Genomic DNA, 25,202 nt, shown 5'->3' with positions numbered 1-25,202 from the left:
AGCCAGAGCGAGTTCACGAGCGAACAGAGACGGCAACTGAAGGTGAGACCGATCGGTTATCTGTCCGCGTCGAACCAAGCGTGCTTCTGAAATTATGGGATACGTCCGAAAAGTGAAATTTAGCTTTCAGTCGATCATTTTTCTTCTTCTATCGGTCTCTTCTCGTCACGACGACTCGTACAGTCGTCACAGACCAGAAGCTGCGTCAGATTCTGCTGGACCAGAGTAAAATCCCCCCCCCCCCCCCCCCCCCCAGCTCTCTTCAGGCATACTTCCTGCTCGGCAGAACATACCTGGGTCCAAAGTGTTCATCCTGAGGATAAACCCGGCTGTAGGAGCCATAAAGGCTCCTGAGTCAGGTCTCACCGGGTAATCAGCGGTCATAGCTACGTAAGGTAGGAACCTTCCTTGTCTTGACAGTTTTTGAGCGCCGAAGCGACATATGCTCAATGTGGATGTTTTACGTGTACGAGAAGCCAGAGGAATAAATGGACAAAGTGTTCAAGTAGCAACACCGACTCCTACTTTAAGGTAAAATCAGCTCAGGGGCTTAAAGCTTTGGCCTCTACAATCCACCGGCTCCTCCACCGTATAAACGGCCAACATGTCTGTAGAAACATGCTCTGATCTGTAAGCTCCTCCCACCGCGTCGCCCTCTGTCATAGGGACACGTTGAAAATGATCCCGCTAACATTACCTGCTCTGCAGCAGCTGGTTGCGGCGGCCTTTAGCCACATTTCTCCCCCTCTGGCTGAGATGCTGCAATAAATTAGCGCTGCTGCGGTTAGCTGCAACAACCTTTGAATAAACTCTGCGATGGACCGCGGTTTGTTCCAGGTCTGACTCTGGAGAACCGGACCAGTTCCAAACAGCAGCAGAGACTGGGCCTTTTTTAGGGAACAAACTGGACTTTGGTCACCTGCCCACACAGCGGAGCTGAGAGTGAGCTGCTGTTGCTGCTGGTTTCAGAGCTAAACGTGAGTTTCTGTAAAGAAAAGGTGAGCTACGCCCACTCCTGCAGCACCGTCACTTTAAATGAAGGGCATTCAAACTAATGCTGATCGGAGCCAGAGCCGATAAATGTCCAAACTGTGACGCCTGAACTACGGAAGCCCAGAGGGAGCAGTGGAAGTTAAAGCGAAAACCCAGTTTCTTTAAGAAGAAACGGTCCTGAAAGTCGAATTAATCGATTGAACGGTACCTTCTCAGACACTATACAGCTAAAAAATATCCAGATATTTGTTATTGGCCACATCGCCCAGTCCTAGGTGAGCATCACTCGTCCAAAAACAGGCAACAGAGAAGGGTGAAGTGGACCCTAAAACAGGACAATGTGAATGTAGATGGAAAACGCTGGAAAAAGTAGCCGTTGTCCTGTACTTTGTGTGGAATTTTAGCTAAAACTACAGGAATTCGTGCCCCTTGTGTTGGATAACAGGCCCAAAACCCCCCATCAGCACCACAGCTGCCCTCTGCTTCAGCACAGCAGTGCATTCATATTACAAACAAGTATTTTACATCATCTTTCAGCCCCCGTGGACAGAGGGCCGCTTCATCATCATCTATGGTCAGTCAGGAGATGTTAGTCTGTTTTTTAATCCACATTCATGTTAAAATCTAGAGCGTGGTCCACTTCCTCCCGGATCGGGGTGCAGTCGTACGTTCTGCTGCAGGAGCGAGGCGTGGAAATGATCTCTAACGGGGGTGGAGTCCGACATGCTGCCACTAAAACAACCACCGTCCCCCCAAAGCGTGGAGGACCCGTCCTGCGAGGTGGAGCTGCAGAGCGAGACGTCGGAGGGGGTTTGTAGCGGTTTCTTATTGGGTCCTACTGACGAGTAGTTATACTTGGATATATTTAGTTATATGCATTAAGTTTTGATCACATTGGACTTTTTGTTCTGTCAGAGCTGAAGTTTCTTCCTGTGGATCAGTCGGTGACGTCAGCAGCTCTCAGATCTTCAGTTTTTTAGTTTTTCTTTTCAGACAGACATGCGATGAACTGCATGACAACAGCAAGAGGGGGATCTTTTTCTTTTTTCCTTGAATTTCTTCTTCTTTTTTTTTTAAATCATTATTTGAGCATTCCTTCCCCCCCGTCTACACACAGACAGCCAGAGGAAACACAAGAACAGTCTTAGAAATGGACGTCATGGTTCTGAAAAACAGCTTTTAGTTTACCGGCTGTAGCAAAAGAACTGCGGGGCTTTTCTTACGCTTGCAAATGTCGTGGTTGTTGAGAGATAATAGAGACGGAGAGTTTAACTATGATCACAACAGTGTGTGTGTGTTGCAGATGTGTGTGTGTTGCAGATGTGTGTGTGTGTGTGTGTGCATGTGCTGTACACTGAGTCTTTTTTCCCAGTGGCGTCCACTGGTGGAGTCCCAGCTTGTCGGTGGTGTCAGCTGGTTTCTGGAGCTCCTCCTCCTCCTCAGTACTCGCTCAGGTTGTGCCATTTGGATATCTGCCGGCGGGGGTTTTCACACACCTCCCTCCAGTGGGAGGCGCCGGAGGAGGACGGGCTGTGCAGGCCGAGCAGCAGGCGGCCCAGCACCTCGTTCTTGGTGGTCCGGTCGAAGTCGACCACCAGGAACTCCACAGAGATCTCGGGCAGGAGCTCAGGCGGGATGTCGTAGATGAAGGACTCGTTGAAGACGGGGTTCAGCGTGCACTTCTTGACGTGGGTCTTCTTCTTGGCGATGCGCTTACGGCCGTAGAAGACGTTCACCTTCACGTACGGGTCTGAGGAACAGAAGAAAATGGATCTGTGAGGTTTTCTTTTAGGAGGAAACCAACATTTTGACATTAAGATTTCAAACATCTGCAGAGATAAAGGGAAACTGTGACGGGAGTCAATCCAATCACCTCATTTACATTTGGTGACATCACTGATGACATCACATTTCCACATGAACACAACTATGAACAAAGCTGCTCCAACTTCTGATCATTTTCATATTTTTCTGTCATTTTATCCACATAAAAACAACAGAAAATCAGTGAAATGAACGTCAGGAAGAATCAGTAAAATGTCTTTAATCAGATCCTGATCCCCCCCCCCCCCCCCCCCCCCATCTACCTCCACCTTTTCCTCGTCATCACCACCTGGTCGACCCGTTGAAAGCCACGCCCTCTCTGACCCATCACTCTAAGGGGAATTCTCACCCTCTGAATCTTCAAAGAAACAACGCTTCCTGTTAGCTGCGCGAGCTAACGGCGGAACGCTTCCTGTTAGCTGCGCGAACTGACGGCCGAACGCTTCCTGTTAGCCGTGCGAGCTAACGGCCCAACGCTTCCTGTTAGCTGCGCGAGCTGACGGCCCAACGCTTCCTGTTAGCTGCGCGAGCTGACGGCCCAAAGCTTCCTGTTAGCTGCGCGAGCTGACGGCCCAACGCTTCCTGTTAGCTGCGCGAGCTGACGGCCCAAAGCTTCCTGTTAGCTGCGCGAGCTGACGGCCCAACGCTTCCTGTTAGCCGTGCGAGCTAACGGCCGAACGCTTCCTGTTAGCTGCGCGAGCTGACGGCCAAACGCTTCCTGTTAGCTGCGCGAGCTGACGGCCGAACGCTTCCTGTTAGCCGTGCGAGCTAACGGCCGAACGCTTCCTGTTAGCTGTGCGAGCTAACGGCCAAACGCTTCCTGCTCAGCTGCTCAGATGTGAATAATTGGTTCCCGATTAGAAAAGAGCACTGGAAAAGGCCCAGAACTCGACCAACAGAACCAGAATCTAAGGAGAGGACTTTCATTCTGGCAGCTGACATGAATCTGAAATATATTTCTGCACAACATCAGAGTCGCTCACTAAAACAAACAGACGGAGGAGGATTGGTGTCCCAGGAGCTCTTTTAGAAGCACCTTTTTCATCAAATAACATTTTGTAAATTGCATTTTAAAGGAAAAAAGCCTCCTTTGTTTGTGTGGGTTGTACTCACTGGCTGACAGGCCGGTGATGTCCATCTTCGGAAGGTGTCGAGCCTTCAGGACGACCACGCTGAGGCGGTGAGACACCGGCTGATAGGACAGAGACGCCAGCAGCTCGCCACGACTCTCACACTGAAAACACACAAAGGTTCATGAGAGCGATGCTGCACAAAGCGAACACACCTCCAGGTAACTTGATCAGGTCAGATCAGAGCAGTCATTATTCCACTGACCAGCAGGTGGCAGTAATGCACTGAAATGTGTTGGCAACAACAGGAAAGACCGATGAAGTGAACGTATGCAGGAAAACTGCAGCTTTGAGACGTGGAAACTGTCGCTGCAGATGAAGTTAGTTTCACACAACAGCGAGCAGCACTTCTAACGCTCAGGAAAAGCTGAACTCTGATATAAATGCTTCTTTAGTTGAATTAAAACTAAAGAAGCGTGTCAGAGGAGGCAGTAAACACGGCGCTGAACATCGGGTTCAGCAGATTAAACATAACGAGAGATAAGCTAACACAGGAGAGTAGCTAACACAGGAGAGTAGCTAACACAGGAGAGTAGCTAACACAGGAGATAAGCTAACACAGGAGAGAAGCTAACACAGGAGAGTAGCTAACACAGGAGAGTAGCTAACACAGGAGATAAGCTAACACAGGAGAGTAACTAACACAGGAGAGTAGCTAACACAGGAGAGAAGCTAACACAGGAGAGAAGCTAACACAGGAGAGTAGCTAACACAGGAGAGAAGCTAACACAGGAGAGAAGCTAACACAGGAGAGAAGCTAACACAGTAGAGTAGCTAACACAGGAGAGAAGCTAACACAGGAGAGTAGCTAACACAGGAGAGAAGCTAACACAGTAGAGTAGCTAACACAGGAGAGAAGCTAACACAGGAGAGAAGCTAACACAGGAGAGAACTAACACATGTTAGCACAGCCGGATGTTAGCTGGGAAAGCTAATAGCTGCTGTTCTATGGTCCCGTTTCTGTGGCTAAAAGCTGGTTCATAATGTAAATCTTTCTCTTTTTAATCTTTTTAATCTCTGCAGGACAACTGAGAGGTTCGGTGATGATTATTTCAAACAGAGAGGAAATAAAATCTCTTTTCCAAGCGTCTCCAGTTCGTCGTAATGTGTTTAAATTCTCCCAAGAATCCAACCTGGTAAAGACAAAGATGTGATGTCTGATTGCCTGAAGCAGCAGCTGCTGGTCACACGGCGTGCAGAGGAGCGTTTTCACGGGTCGGCGTCTCACTATGAGCTGAGTCTCACGGGAACAGCTGAGGCTGCTTCCTCGTAACAAACCTGTAACTTTGCTGATTTTCTCGGTGATTCAGCAGGAAATTTTCCAAATAAAAAGTGAAATCTAACAGAAAGTGACGGACGCTCACCTGCATGTTCCGTTTGGTGATCTGCTGGCTCAGGTGGACTCGGCCCGTGCTCGGGTCCACGCCTTTCAGCGGCACCACGGCCTCCCCGATGACGTCGTCGCGGGCAAAGCGGTCAAAGCTGAGAACCAGGAAGTGCAGGGTGAGCTCGGGCAGCGAGCTGTAGGCCACGCCGTAGAAGGTGAAGGTCTCGTCGAACAGCGGGTCCAGAGTCTTCCTCAGCACGCGGGTCTTCACGCGGTGCTTCTTCTCGGGCAGGATGGTCATCTTCACGTACGGGTCTGAGCTTCCCGCCTGCTCGTCCATGGCGGGGAGGCCCCGGGCCCCGACGATGGTCACCACCAGCGCCTTTTTGGGGAAGTTGTAGTCGACGGTGAGGCTGATGGACCCCAGGCTGGGCTCGGGCTCCGGTTCTGAGGAGGCGGGCGTGAAGGGGGACGCCGTCTTGCTGCTGGTTTGGCTGCTGCTGGCCGAGCTGCTGTCCAGGCAGCAGTAATCGGCGCGGACCGGTAACGCCCTCTCGACCCGGGCCTGGCTGTGGGCGGGGCCCGGCCCGGCAGGCGGCACCAGGTGACTCATCTGCAGCTGACCGGGGACGTCCAGGATGTTGTTCTCCGCGTCCACCAGCACCATCCCTCTTCCTGCGGCGCCGGCGGCTGGGCAGCCTCGCTCGCCGTCACGGTCGGAGCGTTCGGCGCGTCGGATGCCGCGAACAATCCTCTTGCTGCTGCTGAGGGATTCTGGGTAAATGCTGATGCCCTTCAGCATGTGGATGAACTTGTACGGGGGGTCCTCGGCGTCACAGTATCGGTCGCCGTGGAGCTTGTAGCGTCCGGTGACTCGAAGGTAGCGGCGCTGACAGAAGGTCCACAGCAGCACCAGAACCACCACGACCAGAACCAGAACACCAGCTCCAAGGAAGCCCGCCAGCACCGGAGACATGGCTGAGACACACAGAGGCAGAAAAGATGCTTTTAGTTCACAGAAAAATCTATATTTCTCTTTATTTCAGAAGTAAAATGCAGATTTTGCTTTAAAGTGATTCAAGATTAAACAAATAAAACAGAAAAATGAGAGAAGAAGAAAACAGATTCACTGTCACCCTGTGATTATTTACTGAGACAGAACACAGCAGCACTGAGTAAAACTAAGTGAACCCCTGATCCAGCAGCTTTACATGTGCCACAAACATAAAAAACAAGGTTTTATTTGACCAAAAATCATCCAACTGCAGGTTTAAACCCACAGTTGAGAGAAATTAGAAACAAAGATCCAAATGTGAGCAGCAGTCGAGCGAAAACAATCCCCCTAAAAGATATTAAATGTTCTTTAAGCTGATTATATAAAGCTGTCCGAGTTCTGCTGAAGAGACACATCAGGACCCACTGCTGGGATATGAAGTGACTTCATGCTTAGATGATGTCACCACGATGATGTCACCACGATGATGTCACCATGGAGGAGGGGGGGAAGAAGAGGAGGAGGAGGAGGAAGAGCAGGAGGAGGATGAGGAGGAAGACGAGGAGGAAGAAGGAAGAGGAGGAAGAAGAAGAGGAGGAGGAGGAAGAAGAGGAGGAGGAAGAAGGAAGAGGAGGAGGAGGAGGAAGAAGAAGATGAGGAGGAGGAGGAGGAAGGAAGAGGAGGAGGAGGAAGAGGAGGAGGAGGAAGAGCAGGAGGAGGAAAAAGAGCAGGAGGAGGAGGAGGAGGAGGAAGAAGGAAGAGGAGGAAGAAGAAGAGGAGGAGGAGGAAGAAGAGGAGGAAGAAGGAAGAGGAGGAGGAGGAGGAAGAAGAAGATGAGGAGGAGGAGGAAGGAAGAGGAGGAGGAGGAAGAGGAGGAGGAGGAAGAGCAGGAGGAGGAGGAAGAAGAAGAAGAAGAAGAAGAGGAGGAGGAGGAGTTAGTGGAGGTCTTTGTTTTCAGCGGACAGAGCAGCATTGTTGTCCCTCAGGCTCTGTGACCTCCTCCCTTTGTTCTCCTTAAAGACTCGCAGCAGCGAAGCGTGTGAAACAGAAACATTTTCACGCTGTCGTAAGGACGGGAATCGCTCTGAGTCGCCCGTCTCTGCGCTGACCAGACGACCCGAGAAACACGAGGGGTTAAAGGTCAGCGTCCGCAGAAAAGCCTCCTTCCTGTTGTTGTTGTTGTCGGCTTTCATTCAGACTCCCATCAGATGATGTCATGTTTTGGAAAGAGCTGAAAGCAGCCTAGCAACACTCTCACACACACACACACACACTCTCACACACACACACACTCTCACACACACACACACACACACACACACCCCCAAACTCAGCTGTGTGTGCGGCTCAGCAGGCCAGCAGAGATCTCATCTGTTACACCAAGAAAAATGTTCATCTCTGAGGTAAAAGCTTCTAAAATGAACCAAACAAACACAACACGTGGCGTTCTTCAGCCATGTTCACACACACCCAAACGTCCCGCTAACGTCACGCTAACGTCAGTCATTCACATGCAGGTCACTGTTTCTGTGACAACCAGGTGAGTCACATTTTTCTCACTGTGGTCGTATGAATTTATCCCTTTTTCTACATTTTGTAGCAGCTTGGTTTGATGGAGGAAACAACGAGGAGCAAAATCAGAGGAAAAATGTCTAAAGTTTGGGAGCATTTCAAAGAAAAGAAAAGAGAAAATACTGAACAGTGTGCCCATTGTAAAAGCCAGTTAGCTTAGCACGATAGCACAACGTCAATGCTACAGCATCTCAGCAGAAAGCTGCCAGTTCAAGTATCGAGTCCACTGAGCAGAACAAACACAAGGAGACATTTCATGTTAGCATTTTAATGGAAATCAGTCGGCTTGTTAGCAGAAGGAAGCTAGAAGAGGACAGAAGGAAGCTAGCGGAGAACAGAAGGAAGCTAGAAGAGACCAGAAGGACGCTAGAAGAGACCAGAAGGACGCTAGTGGAGAACAGAAGGAAGCTAGAAGAGACCAGAAGGATGCTAGGGGAGAACAGAAGGAAGCTAGAAGAGACCAGAAGGACGCTAGGGGAGAACAGAAGGAAGCTAGAAGAGACGAGAAGGACGCTAGGGGAGAACAGAAGGAAGCTAGAAGAGACCAGAAGGACGCTAGGGGAGAACAGAGGGACGCTAGCAAAGAACAGAAGGAAGCTAGCAAAGAACAGAAGGAAGCTAGCAGAGAACAGAAGGAAGCTAGCGGAGAACAGAAGGAAGCTAGCAAAGAACAGAAGGAAGCTAGCAAAGAACAGAAGGAAGCTAGCGGAGAACAGAAGGACGCTATTTCACCAATACTTTAAGAAGAATGAATGAATGAACGTGTACTATAGCTCTGTTAGTTCATAGCTGCTGTGTTGTTGTTATTGGCGGCTATCGGGGGGCTTATAGAGGGCTTTCTACAGACTCGTCTACTGAGATGACGTCATCGACGCCCCCCTGCAGCACAGTTTATTTACTCCGGTAAGAACGTCCATCTTACTCAAAGTCGTCTAAATCTGATAAATATCCTGCCATGTTGCACAAAACTATCAGCAGCAAACTCTGCGTGAAGTTAGCCGACTGTCACAGAGCACGGAGTGAATAAACTGTGCTGCAGGGGGGCGTGTGGATGAAGTGGGCCCAGTAGAGTGCCTGTGCAGAAATCCCTCTATAAGCCCCCCGATAGCCGTGTGACTGTGGCTCAGACAAAGGAGGTCACATCTGTCTGTTACCCAGATTCTGCCACAGAGGGGTCGTTTTTACAGATGTTCCTTCAACTACAGCGAAAGCATGACAGGAGTGAAAGTTTCAAACGTTCAGGGAGGAATGTTAACGATGACCTGCCGCTTTTTTCTTTGATCCGAATAAGAAGAAGAACATTAAACCCTTTTTATCCACCGTCTCATTCAGGCTCCATAATGTTTGGGACAGGTGTGTTCCAGGTGTGTTCCAGGTGTGTTCCAGGTGTGTGTGGTTCCTCAGGTGTGTTCCAGGTGTGTGTGGTTCCTCAGGTGTGTTCCAGGTGTGTGTGGTTCCTCAGGTGTGTTCCAGGTGTGTGTGGTTCCTCAGGTGTGTTCCAGGTGTGTGTGGTTCCTCAAATGTGTTCCAGGTGTGTGTGGTTCCTCAAATGTGTTCCAGGTGTGTGTGGTTCCTCAGGTGTGTGTGGTTCCTCAGGTGTATGTGGTTCCTCAGGTGTGTTCCAGGTGTGTGTGGTTCCTAAGGTGTGTTCCAGGTGTGTGTGGTTCCTCAGGTGTGTTCCAGGTGTGTGTGGTTCCTCAGGTGTGTTCCAGGTGTGTGTGGTTCCTCAGGTGTGTTCCAGGTGTGTGTGGTTCCTCAGGTGTGTTCCAGGTGTGTGTGGTTCCTCAGGTGTGTTCCAGGTGTGTGTGGTTCCTCAGGTGTGTGTGGTTCCTCAGGTGTGTGTGGTTCCTCAGGTGTGTTCCAGGTGTGTGTGGTTCCTCGGGTGTGTTCCAGGTGTGTGTGGTTCCTCAGGTGTGTGTGGTTCCTCAGGTGTGTGTGGATCCTCAGGTGTGTGTGGATCCTCAGGTGTGTGTGGTTCCTCAGGTGTGTTCCAGGTGTGTGTGGTTCCTCAGGTGTGTGTTGTTCCTCAGGTGTGTTCCAGGTGTGTGTGGTTCCTCAGGTGTGTGGTTCCTCAGGTGTGTGTGGTTCCTCAGGTGTGTGTGGTTCCTCAGGTGTGTTCCAGGTGTGTGTGGATCCTCAGGTGTGTGTGGTTCCTCAGGTGTGTTCCAGGTGTGTGTGGTTCCTCAGGTGTGTTCCAGGTGTGTGTGGTTCCTCAGGTGTGTGTGGTTCCTCAGGTGTGTGTGGTTCCTCAGGTGTGTTCCAGGTGTGTGTGGTTCCTCAGGTGTGTGTGTGGTTCCTCAGGTGTGTGTGGTTCCTCAGGTGTGTTCCAGGTGTGTGTGGTTCCTCAGGTGTGTGTGGTTCCTCAGGTCTGTTCCAGGTGTGTGTGGTTCCTCAGGTGTGTGTGGTTCCTCAGGTGTGTTCCAGGTGTGTGTGGTTCCTCAGGTGTGTTCCAGGTGTGTGTGGTTCCTCAGGTGTGTGTGGTTCCTCAGGTGTGTTCCAGGTGTGTTCCAGGTGTGTGTGGTTCCTCAGGTGTGTGGTTCCTCAGGTGTGTTCCAGGTGTGTGTGGTTCCTCAGGTGTGTTCCAGGTGTGTGTGTGGTTCCTCAGGTGTGTGTGTGGTTCCTCAGGTGTGTTCCAGGTGTGTGTGGATCCTCAGGTGTGTGTGGTTCCTCAGGTGTGTGGTTCCTCAGGTGTGTGTGGTTCCTCAGGTGTGTGTGGTTCCTGTGGTGTGTGTGGTTCCTCAGGTGTGTGTGGTTCCTCAGGTGTGTGTGGTTCCTAAGGTGTGTGGTTCCTCAGGTGTGTGGTTCCTCAGGTGTGTGTGGTTCCTCAGGTGTGTGTGGTTCCTGTGGTGTGTGTGGTTCCTCAGGTGTGTGTGGTTCCTCAGGTGTGTGGTTCCTCAGGTGTGTGTGGTTCCTCAGGTGTGTGTGGTTCCTGTGGTGTGTGTGGTTCCTCAGGTGTGTGTGGTTCCTCAGGTGTGTGTGGATCCTCAGGTGTGTGTGGTTCCTCAGGTGTGTGGTTCCTCAGGTGTGTGTGGTTCCTCAGGTGTGTGTGGTTCCTGTGGTGTGTGTGGTTCCTCAGGTGTGTGTGGTTCCTCAGGTGTGTGTGGTTCCTCAGGTGTGTGTGGTTCCTGTGGTGTGTGTGGATCCTCAGGTGTGTGTGGTTCCTCAGGTGTGTGTGGTTCCTGTGGTGTGTGTGGTTCCTCAGGTGTGTGTGGTTCCTCAGGTGTGTGTGGTTCCTGTGGTGTGTGTGGTTCCTCAGGTGTGTGTGGTTCCTCAGGTGTGTGTGGTTCCTGTGGTGTGTGTGGATCCTCAGGTGTGTGTGGTTCCTCAGGTGTGTGTGGTTCCTGTGGTGTGTGTGGTTCCTCAGGTGTGTGTGGTTCCTCAGGTGTGTGTGGTTCCTCAGGTGTGTGTGGTTCCTCAGGTGTGTGGTTCCTCAGGTGTGTGGTTCCTCAGGTGTGTGTGGTTCCTCAGGTGTGTGTGGTTCCTCAGGTGTGTGGTTCCTCAGGGATCAGACACCTCGGCTTGTTTCTGAAGCTGTTATGAGGCTGAAAACCAGAACAAACCATCAGAGACGTGAGTCAAACCTCAGGATCACCAGCATCAGCTGTCTGGAACATCATGAAGAAGAAAGAATGCTCTGGTAGGCCGAGGAAGACAGAAGAACCCTCAAAGGCCCGTCCAACGGATCAGAACCATCTGCAGGAGGCAGGTGTGTCTCTGTCAGAGACGACTGTCCACAGAAGACTTCATGAGCAGAAGCACAGAGGCTACACTGCTACATGCTAACCGCTAGTTAGCCACTGCTACATGCTAACCGCTAGTTAGCCACAGAAACAGGATGGACACGTCACAGTTTGCCAAAAAGTCCTTAAAGGAGCTGCAGAGTTCTGGAAAAAGGTGTTCTGGACAGACCGGACCCAGATGAACCTGCATCAGAGTGATGGCAGGAAGAAAGAGTGGAGACCAACAGGAACCAAGATCCACAGCATAGCAGCTGCTCTGCTGAACACGGTGGGGGGGGGTGATGGCGTGGGCATGCATGGTGCCACAGGTTCTGCTGCCACAGGTTCTGGTGCCACAGGTTCTGCTCACTTATCTTCACTGCTGATGGCAGCTGCTCCATCAACTCTGAGCTGAAACATCTGATCTGCTCCAGTTCCAGTAAATGCCTCCAAAGCTTCATCCTGAATGATCCAAACATCCTGCTGAGCAGCACCAGAGTTTCTGCTCCGAATCATTTCACATGCTGACAAATGACCAATAAAGACAACTCGGATCACCTGGCAACAGAACTGATGGGTGTTTCCAAAATGGACGGTCACATGACAATAAAAACCGTCTAACCTGCCAGTGACAGTCAGTTTGTCCTTAAAGACGTGTGAATTTCAGCTTTTTGGGACACAAACTGCCCTGTTCTGTGATCATTTCAGACAGATTTAAGTCCTTCTTCTGCTTACAAAGTGTCATAAACGCAGACTGCAGAGCTGCAGAGTCCGAGGTGGACCGCAGGATGAAAACAGGCCTAATTTTTGTTCAATCTCATCATGTTCAAACGGAAATTTCCACCTAAAACTCGCGTAGGTGACGTCATCAACGAAAACGCGGCGCTTCTAAGTGAAAAGAAGAGAAACATTTGAAGATTTATCGGCTTTTTTCACCCCCTGTCGACTGGGTATAGACATGACGTCACCCCATACCCACCCGTACTGGCACGCGCACGCACGCACAGCAGCGAGGCAGACTGTGCGTGGGAGCGCATGAATGCCCTGTTATAATGCGTCTGTGGGGATGGTTTTATTCACAATAGTTCGCATTTTCTCCCACAAAAGGTTCATTTTGCGACTCGCGCGCCGCATCTCACAGTATTTCGCTTATTCTATAACCAAATAACAGGTGATTTTAAGAGGTTTTCTTTTATAAATCACCAATTTCACCCTGTCTGGTTGTAAATATTTACAGCCGAAGCTGTTACAGTCGAGTTAACATTGACTTTGGGTGAGAGCAGGCTAAAACAAACACATTTTAATGATTCAACTATAAAAAAAAACAATAAAAATATGAAATAATAGGTGTTTCGGCCTAGTAACGCTTCAATAAGTGGGTGCAGTCAACTTGTAAAAATAGCACAGGCCATCTTTCTCTATGAAACCTGTTGTTTTTAAGATAAAAACACCCAGAAAACACCATGAAGCTCCATGTGGAGCATTTAAAGCGAGTTGTTTCGACGGTGAGCGGCAGGCAGATGAAGCAGAAAGGGCCGGGCTCTCACCGTAGGTGGGTCCCAGCTCGATGATGTCCGCCATTTTGTGGTTCGGGGCAGGATGCGGTCCTGACCGAGCGGGGAAGAAGAGCGCAGAGATGGAGAGACACCGACTGACTGCCGCCCGCTTTCACTTCACATCCATAAAGGAGCGACGACAGCGAGAGGAATCACCGACAACCAGCGGCCGATCCGGGGGATAAAGCCTTCATACGTCCGCTGACGGAGCAGTGGAGGTCCGCTCGGTGAGACGGTGACTCTGTGGATGCTTCTGTGCGCAGTGATGCTCGCGCTAGGATACAGGGAGGCTGCGCGGAGGAGAGGAGCTCGCGATGAGACTGGGCAAAGATCGTCTATGAAAAGCGATGATTCACTACAAGCAAGAAGAACAGAATTTCTTTATGACTTTCCTGTAACCTTTAAAGTGTCCTGATCAACACTTCTGCAGCTTTCTGAAGCTCTTTCAGAGTTTTTCTTTCGACATTTTCTGCTTTTTCCCTCATCTTCAGTCCTTGTTCCTGAGCATTTTCAGAGGAATGTGTTTTTTCTTTGTTCAGCCACTTAACTCTGACCTTTGAACCCTTCAGGCAGAAAAAAGGCTCCTAACTCAAGGGATGAACCAGTGTTGTGTCGACACAGAACAGACAACTTAGCAAAGAAGCCATTTTAAACTGGATCTTTAGGCTCTTTGTTACCAGCAGCCTGTCACAAAGACACATCATTTGTTCCCATTTCTTTAGCTGCATCTATGAAAAACAGCAAAGAAAACACAGTTTGACAGACAGAAAATAGGATTTCTGCAGCAACAAGGTGATTCCCAAAGAGCTATTAGCTGAAAACTTGGCATATCTCAGCATGGTGTGCAGTGTGTCCTTAAAACATTTGAGGAAACTGGACAAGTGGAGGACAAAAGAAGAAGTGTCAGGCCTAAAAAACTATCTACAGAAGATGAACAGGATCTGAAAGTGATGTCCTTAAGAAAGAGGAAAAAATCCAGCTGTGACCTGACAGGACCTGAGAGATGCATCTGGACCTTCAGCTGATCCATCTACTGTTGGCCCAAGCCTCATCAGAAATGGTCTCCATGGAAGGGTGGCTGTCAAGAAGCCGTTCTTAAGGAAGGGAAACAGGGAGAAAAGGCTGAGCTGTGCCAAATGACACAAGAAGTGGACTGAAAATCAGTGGCAACAGGTCTTATGGAGGGATGAATCCTCCCCAGAGCCCGGACCTCAACATTACTGAAGCAGTGTGGGATCATCTGACAGAGAACGGAACAAAAGGCAGCCCACATCCAAAGAAGAGCTTTGGGATGTCCTTCAAGAAGCCTGGAGAACTATTCCTGAAGACTCCTTAAAGAAATGACAGAAAGCTTGTCTCAGAGGGTTCAGGCTGTGTTGGAGAATAAAGGAGCTCAGACCAGAGATTCACTTTAAAGCTGCTGAGAACTGAGAAAAACTCTGTTTCTGCCTCAGATTCTGGATGAATTAATTCATTCATTCATGAAATTAATTGCCTCAGGAGATGAAATAATCTGTTTTCTGTTGTGGTTTTCTTTAATGTGCACAGAGTGAGACATCACCGCTTCCTTCTCCTCAACAGACTGGTCCTCGCGGGAGTACAGTCCCCGCCCCCTTTGGTGCGTCACCGCAGTATTAGATAATAAACAGGAAGTGTACTTATATGTCCATAAGCAGGATTTTATCATCTAACCAACAACAGCATCAGAAAGACGTTTAATTACATCTGAACGGGTCATTTATCTGTTTCTCTACATTTTAGGTTAAAAACTCAGATTTAAACTGATTTGGAAATACATTTATATCATGACTTTATGCTCATTGTCTATTCTACAACAGCACAAAATAATAGTAAGCAACCACACTAATAACTGACCTACAAACAGACGCAATAACAGGAGGGACTGAGACACAATGAGCATGTTAGATCTAAATCATGTTGTAGAAAAAGTTTGTGTTCAAAAGAGGGACCCAAGGGAGAAATCACTGTTTTGTAATCATTGTACAAGCAACAGATAAGAATAATTAGACTGTGAACTGGGGGTGTGGAGGTTTACCTGTGAGTCAGGTACCATCAGACTGGGATAAACACCCCTGAGCTGAATGGGCCATACCAACAACTGCTGCCTCATGGGGGGATAATACATTCATTTGTCTTAAATATTTTATACTTTGAGTTATCAACTTGTTTGATTGGAATTAGTGTAAACTAACTGTTTTGGTTGTTTGTTAGATTATCTGTTAGTATTTGTTTCCCTTTATGTGTCAGACTGCTCTGATCGGCCAGTGTTTGAGTCTCTTCTGTTTGTTGCGTGTTCCCTCAGTTTGATTCTGTTCAGCAGTGAGTTTGGAGTTACTTTGTCGGTTAAGTTGCTGTAATGACTTCAGTTCAGTTTTGTTCATTTGACCTCTTTTAAGGCCCCTGTGTAGTTACTTGATTTTGTGTGTTTTTTGCACTTTTTTGGGGTAAATAAAACCGTGGGGGTGGACCTGGGGGTGGACCTGGGGGTGGACCTGGGGTGGACCTGGGGGTGGACCTGGGGTGGACCTGGGGATGGACCTGGGGTTGGACCTGGGGTGGACCTGGGGGTGGACCTGGGGATGGACCTGGGGTTTGGACCTGGGGGTGGACCTGGGGGTGGACCTGGGGTTGGACCTGGGCGTGGACCTGGGGGTGGACCTGGGGTTGGACCTGGGGGTGGACCTGGGGTTTGGACCTGGGGTTTGGACCTGGGGTTTGGACCTCGGGGTGGACCTGGGGTTGACCTGGGGGTGGACCTGGGGGTGGACCTGGGGTTGGACCTCGGGGTGGACCTGGGGTTGGACCTGGGGTTTGGACCTGGGGGTGGACCTGGGGTTAACCTGGGGGTGGACCTGGGGTTGGATCTGGGGTTGGACCTGGGGTGGACCTGGGGGTGGACCTGGGGTTGGATCTGGGGTTGGACCTGGGGGTGGATCTGGGGTTGGACCTGGGGTGGACTTGAGGTTGGACCTGGGGGTGGACCTGGGGGTGGACCTGGGGTTGGATCTGGGGTTGGACCTGGGGGTGGATCTGGGGTTGGACCTGGGGTGGACCTGAGGTTGGACCTGGGGGTGGACCTGGGGTTGACCTGGGGTTTGGACCTGGGGATGGACCTGGGGTGGACCTGGGGGTGGACCTGGGGGGGACCTGGGGGTGGACCTGGGGATGGACCTGGGGTTTGGACCTGGGGGTGGACCTGGGGTTGGACCTGGGGATGGACCTGGGGATGGACCTGGGGTTTGGACCTGGGGTGGACCTGGGGTGGACCTGGGGATGGACCTGGGGTTTGGACCTGGGGTGGACCTGGGGGTGGACCTGGGGATGGACCTGGGGTTTGGACCTGGGGTGGACCTGGGGTGGACCTGGGGATGGACCTGGGGATGGACCTGGGGTTTGGACCTGGGGTGGACCTGGGGATGGACCTGGGGTTTGGACCTGGGGGTGGACCTGGGGTTGGACCTGGGGGTGGACCTGGGGTGGACCTGGGGGTGGACCTGGGGATGGACCTGGGGTTTGGACCTGGGGGTGGACCTGGGGTTGGACCTGGGGGTGGACCTGGGGTGGATCTGGGGGTGGATCTGGGGTTGCACCTGGGGGTGGATCTGGGGGTGGATGTGGGGGGGACCTGGGGGTGGACCTGGGGATGGACCTGGGGTTGGACCTGGGGGTGGACCTGGGGTGGATCTGGGGGTGGATCTGGGGTTGCACCTGGGGGTGGATCTGGGGGTGGATCTGGGGTTGCACCTGGGGGTGGATCTGGGGGTGGATCTGGGGGGGACCTGGAGGTGGACCTGGGGGTGGACCTGGGGTTGCACCTGGGGGTGGATCTGGGGGTGGATCTGGGGGTGGACCTGGGGGGGACCTGGGGTTGGACCTGGGGGTGGATCTGGGGTTGGACCTGGGGTGGACCTGGGGTTGCACCTGGGGGTGGATCTGGGGGTGGATCTGGGGTTGCACCTGGGGGTGGATCTGGGGGGGACCTGGGGGTGGACCTGGGGGTGGACCTGGGGTTGCACCTGGGGGTGGATCTGGGGGTGGATCTGGGGGTGGATCTGGGGGGGACCTGGGGTTGGACCTGGGGGTGGATCTGGGGTTGGACCTGGGGTGGACCTGGGGGTGGATCTGGGGGGTGGACCTGGGGGTGGACCTGGGGGGTGGACCTGGGGTTGGACCTGGGGTGGACCTGGGGTTGGAGAGATTCAGGCCACTGTGTGATACGTTATGATTGTGGATATTTTGATTTGATTTCACAAATGCAGATATTAAAAGTTAATATTTCATATAACTTCTTTGCAGTTCTGTTAAAATTGTCCAAAAGTAAATGAATATGCAGTAAATGCTCCAATCAGTGATAATCACAAAGTTGGGCTGAGTTCCAGATGTTTGAACAAACTGAGACTTCTGTCGGTCTGAAGACTTTCTGTTAACATCAGGTGACTTTAGCTTCTAGCTATTAGCTGGAAAACACGATCACGCCTCAGCCTGAAAACAACAACAACACCGAAAATGAAGATTTTACAGCTTTTTCTGAAGATTTGCTCAACAGAAATGTTGTTTTTGTTAGTTATCAGCACAGCTGCAGCAGGGTGTCGCCAACAATTAGCCAAAAACACAAAATAAACATAGACAAAAGGGTTCTGAAAATCAGATGTAAGACTTGAAACAGTTTGGAATAACTAATTATGCATGACTCACAAAAACTATGGGATGTTTTGGGTGAAATTTCAGGATGAACGTAAAATACATCAAAACCTTTACAGTTGATCTTAATGTGACCTTCTGTAAACTTTTGAATGTTTCAGTACTTTTTGCACGAGTTACTGTTCTCTAACAAGGAAAAATTCAGAGCTTTTCATCCAAACTTTAATGAGAAATCTCAGACTTTGCTTACTACCCTTTACAGGTGACCTTAATGTGACCTTTATATGACCTTAATGTGACCTTCTATAAACTTTTGAATGTTTCAGTACTTTTTGCACAAGTTACTGTTCTCTAACAAGGAAACATTCAAAGCTTTTCATCCAAACTTTAATGAGAAATCTCAGACTTTGCTTACTAACCTTTACAGGTGACATTAATGTGACCTTAATGTGACCTTTACAGGTGACCTTAATGTGACCTTCTGTAAACTTTTGAATGTTTCAGTACTTTTTGCACAAGTTACTGTTCTCTAACAAGGAAAAATTCAGAGCTTTTCATCCAAACTTTAATGAGAAATCTCAGACTTTGCTTACTAACCTTTACAGGTGACCTTTACAGGTGACCTTTATGTGACCTTAATGTGACCTTAATGTGACCTTCTGTAAACTTTTGAATGTTTCAGGACTTTTTGCATAAGTTACTGTTCTCTAACAAGGAAAAATTCAGAGCTTTTCATCCAAACTTTAATGAGAAATCTCAGACTTTGCTTACTAACCTTTACAGGTGACCTTTACAGGTGACCTTTATGTGACCTTAATGTGACCTTAATGTGACCTTCTGTAAACTTTTGAATGTTTCAGGACTTTTTGCATAAGTTACTGTTCTCTAACAAGGAAAAATTCAGAGCTTTTCATCCAAACTTTAATGAGAAATCTCAGACTTTGCTTACTAACCTTTACAGGTGACATTGATATGACCTTTATATGACCTTAATGTGACCTTAATGTGACCTTCTGTAAACTTTTGAATGTTTCAGGACTTTTTGCACAAGTTACTGTTCTCTAACAAGGAAAAATTCAGAGCTTTTCATTCAAACTTCAATGAGAAATCTCAGACTTTGCTTACTAACCTTTACAAGTGACCTTAATGTGACCTTTACAGGTGACCTTAATGTGACCTTCTGTAAACTTTTGAATGTTTCAGTACTTTTTGCACAAGTTACTGTTCTCTAACAAGGAAAAATTCAGAGCTTTTCATCCAAACTTTAATGAGAAATCTCAGACTTTGCTTACTGACCTTTACAGGTGACCTTAATGTGACCTTTACAGGTGACCTTAATGTGACCTTCTGTAAACTTTTGAATGTTTCAGGACTTTTTGCACAAGTTACTGTTCTCTAACAAAGAAAAATTCTGAGCTTTTCATCCAAACTTTAATGAGAAATCTCAGACTTTGCTTACTGACCTTTACAGGTGACCTTAATGTGACCTTTACACGTGACCTTAATGTGACCTTCTGTAAACTTTTGAATGTTTCAGTACTTTTTGCACAAGTTACTGTTCTCTAACAAGGAAAAATTCAGAGCTTTTCATCCAAACTTTAATGAGAAATCTCAGACTTTGCTTACTACCCTTTACAGGTGACCTTAATGTGACCTTAATGTGACCTTAATGTGACCTTCTGTAAACTTTTGAATGTTTCAGTACTTTTTGCACAAGTTACTGTTCTCCAACAAGGAAACATTCAAAGCTTTTCATCCAAACTTTAATGAGAAATCTCAGACTTTGCTTACTACCCTTTACAGGTGACCTTAATGTGACCTTTATATGACCTTAATGTGACCTTAATGTGACCTTCTGTAAACTTTTGAATGTTTCAGTACTTTTTGCACAAGTTACTGTTCTCCAACAAGGAAACATTCAAAGCTTTTCATCCAAACTTTAATGAGAAATCTCAGACTTTGCTTACTACCCTTTACAGGTGACCTTAATGTGACCTTAATGTGACCTTAATGTGACCTTCTGTAAACTTTTGAATGTTTCAGTACTTTTTGCACAAGTTACTGTTCTCCAACAAGGAAACATTCAAAGCTTTTCATCCAAACTTTAATGAGAAATCTCAGACTTTGCTTACTACCCTTTACAGGTGACCTTAATGTGACCTTTATATGACCTTAATGTGACCTTAATGTGACCTTCTGTAAACTTTTGAATGTTTCAGTGCTTTTTGCACAAGTTACTGTTCAATGACCTGGACTTTGTGCTGTTTTTATGTCTTTATGGTGAATAAAACCACTCAGTTTTTATTACTTACTGGATATTCTTTCAAGTTTCTCCTCCTCCTGGAAAGATTAGAGCCTGATGACACAAGTTAAAGTCCAAAGTCTTTAAGGTGCAGCAGCTGTGAGGAACACAGACGACTCAGTCGCTGATCTGAGAGGAGAAATGGCGCAGAAAGGAGTTCAGCTGGACAGAGAAAGCTTCTCTTGTTCGATCTGTTTGGATCTGCTGAAGGATCCGGTGGCTCTTCCCTGTGGACACAGCTACTGCAGGAACTGTATTAAAGGCTTCTGGGATGGAGAGGATCAGAAGGGAATCCACAGCTGCCCTCAGTGCAGGAAAACTTTCATACCGAGGCCTGTCCTGGGGAAAAACACCATGTTAGCTGCTTTAGTGGAGCAGCTGAAGAAGACTGGACTCCAAGCTGCTCCTGCTGATCACTGCTATGCTGGAGCTGAAGATGTGGCCTGTGATTTCTGCTCTGGAAGAAAACTGAAAGCCTTTAAGTCCTGTTTAACCTGCCCAGCCTCTTACTGTGAGAAACACCTTCAGCCTCATTATGATGTGGCTCCATTAAAGAAACACAAGCTGGTGGAACCCTCCAAGAACCTCCAGGAGAACATCTGCTCTCTTCATGATGAGGTGAAGAAGATGTTCTGCCGCTCTGATCAGAAGTCTATCTGTTATCTCTGCTCTCTGGATGAACATAAAGGCCACGACACAGTGTCAGCTGCAGCAGAAAGGACTGAGAGGCAGAGAGAGCTGGAGGGGAGTCGACAGCAAATCCAGCAGAGAGTCCAGGACCGAGAGAAAGATGTGAAGCTGCTTCAGCAGGAGGTGGAGGCCATCAACCAGTCTGCTGATAAAACAGTGGAGCACAGTGAGAAGATCTTCACTGAGCTGATCCGTCTCCTCCAGAAAAGAAGCTCTGAGGTGAAGCAGCAGATCAGATCCCAGCAGGAAACTGAAGTGAGTCGAGTCAAAGAGCTTCAGGAGAAGCTGGAGCAGGAGATCACTGAGCTGCAGAGGAAAGATGCTGAGCTGCAGCAGCTCTCACACACAGAGGATCACATCCAGTTTCTACAGAACTGCCCCTCAGTGTCAGCACTCAGGGAGTCTACACCCTCATCCAGCATCAAGATCCGTCCTCTGAGGCACTTTGAGGCTGTGACAGCAGCTGTGTCAGAGCTCAGAGAGAAACTGCAGGACATCCTGAGAGAGGAATGGACCAACATCTCCCTGAGAGTCACTGAAGTGGATGTTTTACTGCAGGAACCAGAACCAGAACCAGAACCTGAACCAGAACCTGAACCAGAACCAAAGAGCAGAGCTGGATTCTTAAAATATTCATGTGAAATCAAACTGGATCCAAACACAGCAAACAGAAAGCTGTTACTGTCAGAGGGGAACAGAAAAGTGACTTTAATGGAACAAACTCAGTCTTATTCTGATCATCCAGACAGATTTACTGGCTGCCAGCAGGTCCTGAGCAGAGAGAGTCTGACTGGACGTAGTTACTGGGAGGTGGAGTGGGGAGGGTTAGGAGTTGGTGTGTCAGTCGCATACAAGAACATCAGCAGAGCAGGAGATGGGAATGAATGTAGATTTGGACGTAATGACAAATCTTGGGCATTATATTGTAACCCAAACAGTTATACATTTATATACAACAACAAGAAAACCTCCATCTCAGGTCCTGAGTCCTCCAGAGTCGGAGTGTACCTGGATCACAGAGCAGGTATTCTGTCCTTCTACAGCGTGTCTGGAGCCATGACTCTGCTCCACAGAGTCCAGACCACATTCACTCAGCCGCTCTATGCTGGGATTTATCTTTATTATTATGGAGACACAGCAGAGTTGTGTAAAGTGGAATAAAGGTATCCTGTCAGCTCTTTGCTGTTTATTTGCTGCTTTTTCCTGGGTTTGTGCAGCCATGGAGGATATCACTGCTAATGATGAGTTTTATTCACAGAAATGTTTCTCCACATGAAAATCTAAACTTCTCTGAGCTCTAAATGTTAGTTGGATGCTTGTGTTGATGTGTCTGTATGTTGTTGTTTCTCTTCCACTTCATGGAGCCCAACAGAGAGATCAGCAGACCTTCCTTTATCACAGACTCTGTTCACATCTCATCACTTTGTGAATGTAAAATTATTCTGGAGCTACACTGACTTTGATTAGTTTCAGAGATCAAATGTTGTTGCTGTTTTCTAAACCAACAGATGAGGAAGTCTGTTCTGAGGTGCTCAGAAACGGTCATTTCCAGGATCAGCAGGAATCAGGAGATCCTTCATCAGCTTTAATGTGAGAACCAGTGAAGATTTTCACAGCAAATACCGCTTTGAAGGAGTGAACAAAGTGTTTTCTTTTGTCTTCATTTCAGTGTTTGTGTGAAATCTGACGGAGAAAATGTCAAACTGATGTGAGGGTATAACTGAGGCAGTTTTCCTGTAACAGCACAAAGTTCAGAGTTCATGTTCAGAGCAGAAAATATTTGACTTTCTTCAATAAAACAGCTTCATCGCAGAGAAATGAGTCCAGTTTTCTTTGAATTTTTCTTTCCTCCGTCTCTCAGAAAGATTTGATCCACATGCTTCAGATGATTAGTTTTTATTCTGTGAGCTCTGTTGTTCTGACGTTTCTTCTTTAACAGCGAAGAAACATTTTCTGCAGCCGATAAAAACAAAACCAGAACAAACAGCAGGGAAACTAACATGTTTAACATGAAGACAATAAAAGGCAGAGAGAAGAACAGAAAGGACCTGCTGGGAATGTTTTATTCTCTTCATCCTCAACAAGGACAGAGACTGACAGGCCTTCAGATTGGTTTATCAGCGAGTGTCTTCTTGAATATTCTGGAAATGTGTTTTTATGTTTTAGATCCTGTTTATAACTCCTGATCAGCCTCATTTCTTCCTGTTAAGTGTAAAAGTTTCTTTCAGACCGATTCACCAAAAAGAATCAGGCAGATGTAATGTCAGCTTTTGCCCAGCAGGTGGCGCCATGTAGCCCTAATCCATAAAGACAGCCATCTCTTTTCTGAGCACACAGGACTTCCCACAGCCTGTCAGAACGACTATCAAAAGGAGTTTTTCAACTCTTGTTTACCAGGATTTCTGCTCTGATTAGTAAAATGTGGTTTGATGAGAGTCACAATCACTGATTAATTATTTAAACCGGTGGATCCCAACCCAAAAGTGGGTCACAGACCCATTTTCAGTCAGTATTTGGGCTTTTCCTGAGACATTTGACTGATGTTTTACTTCTCAAAAAGTACTTTTCAAGGTTTGGACAAACAAACTACATAGAAATATTCTCTGGATGACAATCATTCTCTCCATTGGACACTAATGACACTAAAACACAAACCAGATGAAATTAATTCATTAAAAGTTGTGTTAATCAGCACAAACATAATGAGTTTTGATTTAGCATTTTACCCTGATAAGGTTGATAACAGCAGCTTTTGTGGCTGATTTTACTGAAGTAACAAGTCATATCTTGCTAGCTTCTCTAGCAAGCTACAACAAGTTACCACAAGCTAGATGGAGAAGACGGTAGAAGCAAGGCCGAAGAAGGAGCCAAGACTCTTGGCCAGCCGAGTAAGCTGGTCGGGAAACTAGCCAACTGAAGTTTGCTTGGCTGAATAGCTCAGGGCCTACAAATTTAGCTAAGAACTAGCTGGAGGTTGCTTGATCATGAGCTCGGGAGCTAGCTGAAATAGCTCTTGGATGAGCAAACCAAGATCCCCAGAGCCTCGATATAGCACGAAGATAACTGAGCTAGCTCTTCTAAGGACTCAACCAGAAACTCAGGTGAATGAGAGAGTCCTTTGAATTCGATAGCTAGCCAAGCTAGCTTTCGGCTAAAAGAGGAGGATCCTCCTGACATCCAGTCATTCTTTTGAGAGCTAAACTGGCTAGCTCGTGCTTCCCAGCTAAGCGACCTATTGGCTACCTCTCAGCCAAGCTAGCTGAGAGCTCCAGAGCCATGGGAGCCTGAAGCTATCTGAGGTAGCTCTCCTCAACTCTCTTGATTTGGCCAGCTAAGCTAGCTGGCGGGAAGCTGAGAGCTCGGTCTGCTTCATTTACAAAGAAGGGATTCAGCGATTAAGTGCAAAGACAATGAGAGTTTTTATCCTTTACTTTTTTATTATTTCGAAAATACAGATGAGGTTTTGAATGGATTATAACTGCTGGTGTGGGAAAAACTAAATCATTTTAAATGGAAGACGATGCGAGAAGTACATTGAATCACAACCCTTCACGTTTCACGTCAATTATTTAAGAATAAACATCTGATCTTTGCAGCTAAGGTGACGTTAGCGTAGCATCAGAGCAGCTGCACATGAGCGAGCTAATGTAACATGAGTCAGACAGCTTTTACTCAACAGTATGGTTTCCATTTATAACTCATATTTCATAACTTATATCAGAAAAGTGTGTGTTCACATGACCTGCAACAGCTGAAGCCACATTTTCCTGTGTATTCCCTCCACAAAGTCCTCCACCAAACACAGGGTTTGTTGACTGCAAAGGAAAATCTAGCATACCACCAGAATTTGACTGTAATAATTGAAGAAAGTTCTCAGCAGCTGAACTTCCTCCACATATGAAAACCACCGAACCAGTGTGATGAGGTGCACTGAATGAGAGTCAGTGATCGTCTCAGTCACATGAACTGTTTCCCAGAAAGACCTGAACACAGCTCCCTTTATCAGAGGGACTCCATGACCTTCCCACGTCTCTGCCCTGCAGCTTTTTAAGAGGAAAAACTCAACACTGGTGATCTCAGAGGGAGTGAGGTGTCTGACCTGACCTCACAGTGCAGCGTCAACTTCATCAGAATGGAGAGAAAAGATTAATTTATTACAGGACTGTTCGGTGAATGGAAAAGATTACATCACAAACAATATGACATACTTTCCAGAAATGTCTTTTTTTTAACGTTGGTCTTAGAGCTGATGAGCGGGTGGGTTTTTGCTGAGCAGTGGAATTAAAGTGGACATGACGTGGCCATTTTTCAGCCATTCAAATCCAAATCTTAGGCACCTCTAGATTAGCTTAGCACACATAACTGTACAGTAATTAGTTTATAAGAAGGGAGATCTTTCTCTTGGGGGAAAATCTTCTGATTAGTTGAATAAC

General features: G+C 47.9%; 3 protein-coding genes across 4 annotated transcripts in view; 2 read left to right on the top strand and 1 right to left on the bottom strand.

Moving 5' to 3' along the window:
- The window catches only part of LOC140315905 (tripartite motif-containing protein 16-like), a 190,593-nt gene extending 168,015 nt beyond the window's left edge, over positions 1 to 22,578 (top strand). Inside the window, exon 2 of the mRNA XM_072393515.1 lies at positions 22,331 to 22,578. The gene's annotated coding sequence lies outside the window, so the exon portion shown is untranslated. The remainder of the gene's footprint in view (positions 1 to 22,330) is intronic.
- syt11b (synaptotagmin XIb) lies at positions 1,843 to 13,396 on the bottom strand. 2 transcript variants are annotated; one of them, XM_072393503.1, is made up of 4 exons: positions 13,107 to 13,396; positions 5,312 to 6,252; positions 3,931 to 4,051; positions 1,843 to 2,743 (listed from the first exon to the last, which is right to left on the bottom strand). In XM_072393503.1, exons 1-4 carry the CDS (start codon positions 13,138 to 13,140, stop codon positions 2,433 to 2,435), a joined length of 1,407 nt encoding a protein of 468 aa, XP_072249604.1. In that variant the 5' UTR covers positions 13,141 to 13,396; the 3' UTR covers positions 1,843 to 2,432. The 2 variants fall into 2 exon arrangements, with proteins under 2 accessions (XP_072249604.1, XP_072249605.1); XM_072393504.1 differs by lacking the exon at positions 13,107 to 13,396 and adding an exon at positions 8,995 to 9,329.
- LOC140315904 (tripartite motif-containing protein 16-like) lies at positions 20,178 to 22,332 on the top strand. Its single transcript, XM_072393514.1, has one exon. The coding sequence runs from the start codon at positions 20,221 to 20,223 to the stop codon at positions 21,928 to 21,930; it is 1,710 nt and encodes a 569-aa protein (XP_072249615.1). The 5' UTR covers positions 20,178 to 20,220; the 3' UTR covers positions 21,931 to 22,332.
- Positions 22,579 to 25,202: the final 2,624 nt, after the last annotated feature.

This window comes from Leuresthes tenuis, unplaced genomic scaffold (assembly GCF_036924035.1).
Source record: "Leuresthes tenuis unplaced genomic scaffold, fLeuTen1.0.hap1 SCAF_10, whole genome shotgun sequence".
In the NCBI taxonomy this organism is placed as follows: domain Eukaryota; kingdom Metazoa; phylum Chordata; class Actinopteri; order Atheriniformes; family Atherinopsidae; genus Leuresthes; species Leuresthes tenuis.
This window is presented reverse-complemented; position numbering and strand designations above follow the sequence as displayed.